The sequence below is a fragment of the Zootermopsis nevadensis genome, unplaced genomic scaffold (genome assembly GCF_977971745.1).
Source record: "Zootermopsis nevadensis isolate Lab colony 2312 unplaced genomic scaffold, Znev_1.0 Znev_ptg000061l, whole genome shotgun sequence".
Lineage (NCBI taxonomy): Eukaryota > Metazoa > Arthropoda > Insecta > Blattodea > Termopsidae > Zootermopsis > Zootermopsis nevadensis.
The window spans coordinates 9,322,471-9,333,649 of record NW_028259192.1 but is presented as its reverse complement, the minus strand read 5'-3'; the positions used below and the strand labels follow the sequence as shown (position 1 = coordinate 9,333,649).

Below are 11,179 nucleotides of genomic sequence, written 5' to 3'. Positions count from 1 at the left end.
GATCGCCTCTTTCGAAATCCTTACCGGTACATCTGTTTATCTTGTATTATAACTGTGCAGAAGAGCAAGTATTCTTGGTTACCAAATATGACGCAAAAACAATTATCTAAACCATGGCAGACGAATCAGTTGCGTCCCGAGAGACAGATATTTATGATTTGAGGTTTTCGCAGTGGTGAGTATGAAGATTTCTGTCTTCTGGGTTGTTGCGCCGTGTAGTCTGGTCGATGTTCGCCAACGTTTCAGAGGCTCATGTTTGGCTTATTCATCGTCCTGATGACGGAGGCAATATGACCTCTGAAACGTTGGTTAACATCGACCAGACTACACAGCGCAACAACCCAGGAGACAGAAAGCTCAAGACAGATATTTATTCATTATATGACGCGGAATTCGATATTACAGAATAGAATGTTTTAACTACTGTCAAATCACGCGAGTCCACTAGAACGTGAAGCTTCGCTTTGTGGCGCGCCGTATGCCGCTTTTCCTCGGAGTGCGCCGCGCTGTAGCACACGACTCTGTCCCCCTCCCTCTAAACTTTGCAGGAAAACATCGGTGCTCTCCGGTTGGCTGTTCCCACGCCGGGGGGTGGGCTGCAGTGTGCGCTAGACTTTGCAAACTGTGTACAAGATAACATCGGATAGTACTCGTTGGCCAATCAGCTTCCAGAACAAGCTTTTTTCTACCAACCCCTCTCTTCAGATGTAGCATATACCAACTGTACTCAAATATTGCTCACAAATACAGACAGGGGCTTGTTTTATTCTTTCTGCTGTTGACGTGATGACGTGAGAGGGGGGAGCGGGGGAGGGGGAGGCAGAGCTGGACCATGCGGTGGCAGCAGCTAGTGGGATCAGTGGTGAGAAGTTGCGTGTGATGTTGAGACACCAAAAACATCCAGTCATCTGAAGAATGTGTAGCAACGAGAGGGCGGCCACGACGCCAACCAGCGGGGCAACTGGGGGCGCAGGCCTCCTACCATATCCCCTAGGAGCCCTAAAACAGTTAAACGAAGCCGCCACTGGTGTATCCGCCCCCGGGGCAGCCGCCGCCGCCAGTGGACTTCTACCGTTGGACCACTACCGCCTCCAATTATACAACTACGCAATGGCGGAACGATTAAGGTTCACACATCACTATCCCGCACCTTTGCCACTGTGTCCAGGTTATCCTCCGTACAACCCCCGGCTCGCCTTCTCCATGTCGCTCTTCCACCACCGAGCTCTTCAGCCAGAAGAACCGAAACCTCAACACAGCTACATCGGGCTCATCGCCATGGCGATATTGAGTTCCCCAGAAACGAAGCTGGTGTTGTCGGATATCTACCAATACATTCTAGACAACTACCCTTACTTCCGCTCGCGTGGGCCGGGTTGGAGGAACTCCATCAGGCACAATCTCTCTCTCAACGACTGTTTCATCAAGGCCGGAAGAAGTGCCAACGGCAAAGGTCATTACTGGGCAATTCATCCGGCCAATGTGGAAGACTTTAAGAAAGGCGACTTCAGGCGCCGCAAAGCTCAAAGGAAAGTCCGGAAGCACATGGGGCTCGCTGTCGATGAGGAAGGCGGCGATTCGCCCAGCCCGCCCCCAGTACCTTCTAGTCCGCCGCCTCTCTCTACGGTTCCCGGGCTGTGTTGGGCGCCGGGGCCCACAACAGCCTCGACAGCCATCTTCCCACCTCTACCGTGCGGAATAACCAGAAAGCGGCAGTTTGATGTGGCGTCGCTGCTGGCACCCGACGACGGAGACGATTACAGCAGTTCCAGGAAACTGCCCCGGAGACTACAGCTCGTGGGGCAGGCGTACATTAGCAGCGGCGAGGAAGACGGTGCAGAGGAAGACATCGACGTCGTGACCAGTGACCAGGACGTCGAAGGCAAGGGCAGGAACTCAGAACAACAGGCAGAAGAGTCCACGAGGCTTCAGCAGCAACAGCAGCAAGGCCAAGACCCTTCGGCGTCAATGCAGGCGCCGTTTCTGTCGGCGTGGGGACAACAGCCTCATCACCCCGCGGCAGCTCTGGCGATTCACCAGTCAGTCATGTTCCCCGGTTCGAGCCTCGTCAGCACGATGGAGCAGCAACTGGTGAGTCGGTACTACGAGCAGCTAGCACAGCAACACAGGCTGCTCCAGCAGCAGCAGGCTGCCCCAAGTCTTCCAGAGGGCGCGGCGGACTCGTAAGACACACAGACCGTAGTGTTGGCAGCACGGTTTCATTGTAAATACACTTTGTTCGATGAACTGGTGAAAATGTATTTTATTTATAGATCTTACTTCATTGTTTGTGGCCCACATTTCTCTGGTCATAAATGTTATAAAAAACGTTTTAAAATATCGCAGGAATTAGACATCGTGATTTCAGACAATGTCCGAAGTAACTAGGCTGCAAAATAATGTTTCATCCTACGGCAAGGCATAAAAAGAACACGAAAACAATTCATTACGAAACTTAAAATATTTCTCAGCTATCAGCCTACAGGTTATTATGACCAGTATCTTTAAGATTTTCGCAACAGAAATTAGAAGCCTTCAGGCAGGCTAAATTATTTTAACAAATGAAACTTAGCCTATACGCTACAAACTCTATTAGCCTATAAATTGGTCTTAGATTTAGGTTGTCTAACTTATTGCATTTCTCTGTTATATTTCTTACTCGAAACACTTTCTTAGTAGCAAACGAATTGTAACGCAACCTAATTATAATCCACTTCTGAGTTTTCAATTTGGGATGTGCAACAGGCTTACGTTGTCATGCAACACACGTGTTCTACTTTATTAAAAGGCTGTCAAAATATACTCGTTACATTTAGAAATGAGAGTCAAATTAAATCAGGTTTACAATATAAGAATATACAAAAATTATGTTGAGCTGTACCTATATATTGTTTATTGTTTTAATTAACGAGGTCAAGACAAGTTGTACAGCATTGATAAGCAAGCTTACATAATGTCAGTACCTTACAAAACTGTTTAAGACCTAAATATCCCAAATTTCTAAGCTCAGAAATCTGAATGTTATCGATTTTAACACTGTGATCTATAGGTCATAGTTGTGATGAATTGTAAACATGATGGCATTCGCAACTCACTAGGTCTGTTGTTGATTAACTCAAAAAAAAAATCGACAAAAATTAGTGCCAAGTTCAAAACTGTAAAATACCGCGTCTGTATTGGACGTAACAAATTTAAACTTCGGAATGTAAAACTCGACCAGCAACTAATGTATCCATTCCGGCGGGTTATCTGTAGGAAATGCATCCAGCTCGATCGTTGTTGCTGGCTCATATGTTCCTTATCTGTATTAAATAAAAACTTAACTAGGATCGGATGAGAATAATTCGTGTAAAATAGTTGTTAATATTTCTACATGTTTGAATAACTATATTGTTTCCAGGAAAAACAAATTTATTACCCGTAGTATAGCTTAATGATTTGATTATTTGCATACCATCACTGATAACAAATTGTATTAATTAAATAAACTAACCAGTCCTCCTTGAGAAGCTGACAGTAGTCTACAGTTAAGCCCTGTTCGCGAAGTCCCGCAACACGTCCGAGACCCTACGTAACATTCCCGTACCACGTTGACGAGGTGTTAGCTCTTTGCCCAACTCGCAGCTGCAGGACCCCTCGATTGTCGATTGTCAGCGACTCCTTATTTATTGCATTCGTAGCTATCCTCCATATCTGGAGGCTTATATTACTTCTATCATGTTAATTATTAATTGTTTCAATAGGCCTAATTAACTTCCCCGTAAATGTAGCTTAATATTCCAAAGCCTGAATGTTAATAGAATATCAATGAGGAGCAACGTTAATTGGATGAATGAAACACAAGACCCAGAGCATTTCGATATTTTAGAATCTCTGCTTTCAATATTTAGAGATGGAAAACGAAAATTGTAAGATGAAGTTACTGAAGATGCTTCTGATTTCAGATATTCTATTTAATATTCAAATGTTGCCCAATGTTTTATTAATATATAGACCTATACGGTCATTAGAGAAGCAGGTCTATGTCACATTTAATAAAATACTCAGACATTCGTGTACTGAGCTTCAGTTCCTGAGACCTGTCAGAAACGAAGAATGCAATGCAATATAGGCCTCGACAAACGGCATTACAGCTTTGTGCGTTGGCTCGTAACGGCTTGTCTTGAAACTAGAGAATAATGTTTCAAACACCTGGGCCTGAATAACTAAGAAAAATATATTTTATTATTTTTAAATGCTCATGAAATCTTAAAACGAATTTCTCATTCTTAAAACTTGCTATTTGAAGAAAGAAATTAAATTAGCATATCTAGCTGTGGACTGTTGTAACAGATTAGCCTTATTATTTTTTACATTTAATTCTTCCTTAATATTTCTTTGCAAGCATAAACAAACACGAAATATTCGCTAATGCTTGAAATGTCCATTACTTTTGTTGCCCTAGTTGTGTGATGTAATTACGTCTGAAGCTAGTATAAGTTAAGCTACGTAGGTTTCATTGCAGGGTGTGATGTTAGCTTAGACTATATTATTTTATGACAGTCTTATAATCTTATAAATAATGTATTTTCCAATTACGCCTAAATATTAATTTCAGCGCCGTAAGGCCATCTACAGGTACATAACGTCTAAATGCTATTATATGTTTATAGTGATAAAATCATTTCAAGAATTATACTTGGGCTTACATTTGGGTCTGTTAACATGCTGATTATAATTATAGTTTCGTCCAATAGTACGCAAACGAGCATAGAACTGAGAATAATACATAAAGAACAAGGAAAGTTGGTCATTGACACTTTAATTTCCCAATAAAAGGCACAATCAGAAAAGCCGAGATGTTAATAATGAAACTATGAAACAACGCTAATTTATTGGAATAAACACAGTCAGCCATAAGTAGGCCTGCTTCTATAAGAGTAAACTTTAATAGAGAATCATACAAAAATAACATATTAACAAATATTTGCCAGGAAAGTTTAAAAATTTAATAATAAAACTAGCAATTTCAAAATTGGCTTTAACTATAATTAGGAATAACATGTTATAAACAACACAGTATGTTATGACTATAGACCTTTCAGAAGTTAGATTTATCATGAAGATGGCTCTACAGCGCCGAAACATTTGGGGTAAAAAATAATATTTACTTATAAAAGGAAAATACGCGCTGCTTATGATGGTTATGTAATATTAAGATTACAGGACAAACAACGCTCTTTATGAGCCGGTTAGCTCAATCATTACAGTGACTGCTCACAGGCCGGATGATCGGGATTTGATTCCCGACAGGGACAGGAAATTCTTCTCTCAGTCTCTGCGTTCAGACCGGCTCTGATGCCCACCAATCCTCCTGTCCAATAACCACTCAACTCCATCTCGTGCTAAGACTGGACCTTCATCTTCACTGTTCCATAGGCTACGTCCTCATGGCCTAGTGCTTAATAAGAACCGAGAATAACTTACCTTCGCGTTATATATACTCTTTTTTAGCTGCTACAGGAAAAATGATAAGAATATTAGAAAGTTTTCAACTATAAATAAATTGGGCAGAGCTATAATATGAGATACAGAACTATAAGATGACTGTTTAATAAAACATGGTGGATAATTAATTTGATTCCTTCGGTAGATGTCGGTCTGTCCAGCCATCAGTAACATATTCAGCAACATTACATGCTAGTTCTATTAACATAGGCCCATTACTACTAACACCATAAATATTATTGGCTTCAAATATTTCGTCGCCTTATTACAAATTAAATCATACATTTTCCTCGTGTTTTGCACGCTTAATTATATTTCAATTAAAATAAATTAGAAAGCAACAAATGTTAGTAAACCTTGACTATGATGATCATTAATCCTGATTTCATTCAAAGGCCTTCTCTCTGTTTTAAGTTTTGCGTTATTACTGATTTGCTGCATGTTCATTGCTCCTTACAGGTTAGTGAAGGCGTCTTAAAAAAAAGTTAAGAACCACGTTTAAGTATTCAAGTGTGAAAAAAGATGTCCTGCGATGTTATTAAGAATAATGATAACAGTGAAATAGAAATAACTGGAAAACTTTAAATCCGCGTGCATGGCAGTGCGTAAATCCATCTTAAAACAGAATAAATGACCCATCTCCTACACACACAAAAATGCCCTCATGCTCAAATGTTGATTTCGACCTAGCCTATTCATTCGATGTTTCATCTTTTCAATTTAGAGTCCAGCACGAATGTATACTGTTTGTTCCGAAATTAATTACGTAAAAAGTGTAGACCTATGTTATGAACTTCATTATTCTGCAGATTATGTGTAGGCCTAATATATAATTATAATATTCTGCACAGACCTATAGCTCTACTCTGTATATTTCAAAGACATGAACATGTTTTACCCACACTGAGCATTTCAAATTGTGACTACCTCCCAATTCCTGATAAATATCTGGTGATCGAATCTTGATCGTTCAATTGAGAGGCGTGATCGATACTGAGTGTTATTCATTTTCTCGTCTTCGTTTCACAAATCTCTTCTATTCTTGTAGGGATAAGCGATTCCATAGAAATGTCACAGGCTGTTAATAATCGAAAGTCTTTTTATAAACTTTATTCACTACGGCGATATGAAATGTCTTTTGGTATAATGGATAAAACTTTCCCTTACAGACAATGGAAATAATTAAATCAGGCAAACATTTTTTGAAATAAGCTATCTTATAATAGGCGTAGGTCCTATAAAGATTTTGGGCTTTCATAACAGTACGTTTTATAAACTATTTAATTTCTCGAAAGGCAAAGTTGTCGAGAATTGATTGACTGGTTCAACAGTCGACTAGTTCTTAAACTGTCTTGTTATTCTTTTATCTTTAGGCCTAACGTTAGTAGTATCTTTCGGTAATTTATGGACTTCTATTTTGTTATAACACGTAACTTGTAATCGGGAGTTCGTAGTAGCCTACTAGATACAGAAAATAGAATCCGTGTGGAGCTATATTTGTCCGAAAAATAGAATTATGAACTTAACCTTGACTGACAACAAAGGCCGCTCATGACTACAGATAATCTGAAATTTTCTCTTTCCTGCACAGCAAATTATTCTGAAAGTCTACATCATCTGCCACCAATAGCATAGCTGAGACTTGATAGACCCAAACTAAAACAGTACAATGGAAGACGACAGTCCGGAATACTGTGCTTTTAATGTTCAATTTGAAAGATAATTAAATATTTCTCATTTTACTTCAATTTCATTATTTTATACGTTAATATTATGTACACAGTATAGAGCACCCCCTTCCGTTGAGAGATAATGCAGTTATAAGAAACTAAAATTGCATCATTTAAGTAACAAAGTTTCAGTTCGTTGGTAATTGCAAAAATTCCTGATTTCACTTACGCGTGTTCTGAATTTAACATAGCATCGATTATATACAATATAACGTTATGTAAGCGTTATTAGTTATTCTATAAAATAATTGCGAGATCAGTTTACACTGGCCTCTCTTTACTTAAAATTAAAAGTAGAGTGTAAAGGGAATATTATCATAACTTGGCTTTATATTCTTGTAAACTTGATAAATAAAAATACCAAAAAGACAATTAATTATAGGCTTACAGGCCAGTTAAGTAGGTTTATGTTATCTTCATAAACCATAGTAGGTCTTAATATTAACACTTAAATAGTAAGAAGTGCTGTACTGGTATTAGTGTAAATTTGGGCATGAAAATGAATATCGATTACAACTCTGTACGAATAATGCTACAATTAAGCTTTCAGTCTTTGTGATTATGACGCTGTTTGAATAGCCTAGACCAATAAATCCAAATAAATTTATGTTTGTCTTGTATTCTCGCGGTAGGCAATCTACTTTCTACTCAAAGTTTCATAGTTTTCTTAGCATATTCAGACAATATCCCGGTTATAATTTAGATTACGAAAGCACTTTTTTCATTACTCCGGTTGTATTAGTAACAATAACGATAAGCGTGATAATAACAATAATTATTTAAGCTCTAGCAAATGCATTGGTATCAAGTGTAAAACGCCTTTGACGTCATTAAGCAGTAAGTATGTATTCAAATTATCCACCTGAATCCAAGTTTGAAGAACTATAAATTACGCCGAAACTTAGTAAAATAAGTATCCTATTCCTAGCTGACACACATTTTAGTGTTGGGTACGTTTCGCAACAATGTTACTAAGCTTTGCCTTGTCTGTCTGTCCGCCCGCATATAATAACTCCTTTTTCTTATAAAGTTATAAAGTTGCGAGTACATCTTGTTCTTCTGTTTAAAATTTGACAAGATGCAGCTTGTAATGATATTTCACACAGCTTATAGACTAATAAGGAAATTGTGTAAGGTGATAAAAATTAACTTATTGTCTTTTTGTGATGGTATCCAGAACATTTCTTCAGGGAATTTGAGTATAGTGTTTTCCAGGATGACTGCCTGCATATTTTCAAGTTTTTAAATTTAACAGATATTGTTACTGATTAAGGAAATAATAATATAGGCCTACCGTAATTAAACAATTAGATCACACTTCCGGATTTTTAAACATAATGGAAGCAGAATACTTTGCCTTAAGATATGAAATTTCTGCTAGTTTCAAAATTCTGATAATATCGGACAATATTTTAATTAGCAGTTTTTCTTAGGAAGAGATAACAGACGCCGTTGGTTACCTTTGTTCAAACAGAACAGAGGCACAACATTTCCAACAGGCGTCTTTACATTGTTCAAAAATAGAGCACCAGTGAACAAGTCTCCTTTCTTTATGAGGCAATTATAGTGACTAAATATTAGAATATGTTTGGTTACTTTGTGGCATCAAAAATGAGACTAATGCCTACAAAAATGCATGTTCTGTTATTTTAGGAAAGTATCGTAAAATGCTTTGAGCTTGACAATTATTCGAGCCTTCTACATGCGTTCGCTTTTATTATTTTATCTCTAAAAACATCCTGATGCTATTATTTGTTTCCTTTAATCAAAAATATGTTTATTAAAATAAGAGATTAAATTTTTATTTTGTACGAAAGCTTTAAATTTTCTTCAGTAACAATTAGGCCTGGTACAGGATACGATTTGTCTATTAAAATAGACATGTATGTATGTAACCTATATTACAAAAATATTTACTGTAAGACCGTTTCATAGTTTCCTAGGCCTAATAAACATAAGAAAACAATGATAGAATTTTTTTCAAAGTTAATTTAAAAATTACAAAAGAAATAAAATAGGTTAAAGTAACCCAATTTCGTCACTACTTTCATTGGATAATTTTTTAATGCAATATTTTTACAAATCTTAAAAGAATTAATTTATTATTTTTTAAATTACGTGCAGGCCCATTTATACAATATTTTTTTATCCCATAGATGAGTAAATATTATTATTTGTAAAATGTCAATATCAAATGGCTTTTATATAGTGTTCAACTGATTCAGTTTAGAGAAAGAAGGGACGCAAATAGTTTATTTGTCCCCATTATCGTTTGTTGGGCTACATATAGGATTCACGTTGTGTTAACAGCTGACATGGTTCTTCGGACCTACATACCTGCTGTTGCATAGCCGAAGTTTACGTACTTTCACACCTTAAGCTCTTAATATAATCAACAGAAAATTTGATCTCTTATTGTACTACATTTCAGCCAATGTTCACAAAGTGAACGCATAATGAGGCATTCCGCTTCGGTACGTGACGTTAACTCTTTGGGGACGATAGTACATAAGAAGGAAACAAACATACTGCGAGATATTTATCACAATCTTTTATCAGAAGTAGCCTTCTTCCTCGCTGAATCGTTTCCACAAGCCTTGTATAAAAACATTAAATGTAATCCTTCAAACAGAAATAAACGCATCTCCACTTTGCATATTAAGATAACAGTTCACATTTAACAAAATAAATTTCTTATAGCAATAATTGATGCTACAGTAAAAAATATTAGGTAAAAGTGAGTAATTTAAGAAGCTATATATCTACATTTCATAAAATCATTGACTCGCAGAAAAAATTATTTGATTGACGGAAATACGAAGTATTGCAGAAAGAGATCAGTTACTCAATTATTCGAGCTAAGGCGTACTGTACGTATTAATAGCAGTAGAAATATCCATATAAATCTGATACTATAGGGATGACGAACTAAGAATGATGAGATCGGTTCAACATGTAGCACAAATGGAGAAAATAAAAACAAAATTTTGGACTAAAACCTGAGTGGAAGAGACCGTTTCGGAGATGTAAGCGGAACGTTGTGGACTCGATTCAAATAGCTTAGCATAGGGCCAGTGCCGAACCGTTTTGAATATGACGTTGAAGTCTTCGGGTTCTTGACCAAATAACGGACTACCAGCTTCTCAACAAGGACCTCGGTCTAAGAAATTAGATAAACGCCTACTTTTATGTCTAACATATCATGCCTGTTGCGTAGAATAACCGTAAAAACCCTAATCTTCGATAAGATTTGAAACAAATCTCATTATTTGGATAATGCAGGAAGTGGTTCAGTGGCCCTAGGTGAGCTGCTTGTGACATCTCTTCCGGTCAGGATAATTTACCGTAACCTACTGAGGGTTTACTGCGATAAGTGACTACCTGCAGTTTATTAAACTGGTGACTAACATGCATAATCTTAGTTTGAAAGCGAATTACTGTAATTGTATTTATTCCTATAGTCAATATTATGATCTCATTTGTATATAATTAATATTGTATATAAATATTGTAAATATCAGTGGCAGAAATGTTTAATGTCGACCAATTTTGTAATAAAAACTGATTCAAATGTCCCTCAAGAAGTGATTTCCGAACCGTTTACGTTTTGTTAAAATGTAATTTTCTTCCAGTAAACCAAATCCTTTGTACTTCCTGATAATCCTGATGGAGGATATAGGCCTGGCCTATAAGTTTAAAAAGTATTAAAATATAACATAATTTATTTTAATGTATTTTTCTTGTGGCGGGGAAATTAAGGTGTCGCCAATTGGAGTGGGAAATTCAAATTAACGTCACATGACGTTATAATTTGATTATAATGACACATTTTAATTCATTATTTAAGTAAATAATATTTACCGAAACAAGGTAAAGCCCATTTTCACACATTATTCTTCACTTCAAGTAAGATAAAATCAATTCATGCAATATTTTATTCAAGTATCTGAGATAAGCAGAGA

The 11,179-nt window shown here is 37.1% G+C and overlaps 1 protein-coding gene across 1 annotated transcript; it reads left to right on the top strand.

Moving 5' to 3' along the window:
* Positions 1-872: 872 nt before the first annotated feature.
* On the top strand, positions 873-10,792 carry fd102C (forkhead domain 102C). The gene has a single exon (XM_087340365.1). It carries the CDS (start codon positions 916-918, stop codon positions 2,185-2,187), a length of 1,272 nt encoding a protein of 423 aa, XP_087196491.1. The 5' UTR covers positions 873-915; the 3' UTR covers positions 2,188-10,792.
* The last annotated feature ends 387 nt before the right edge of the window (positions 10,793-11,179 follow it).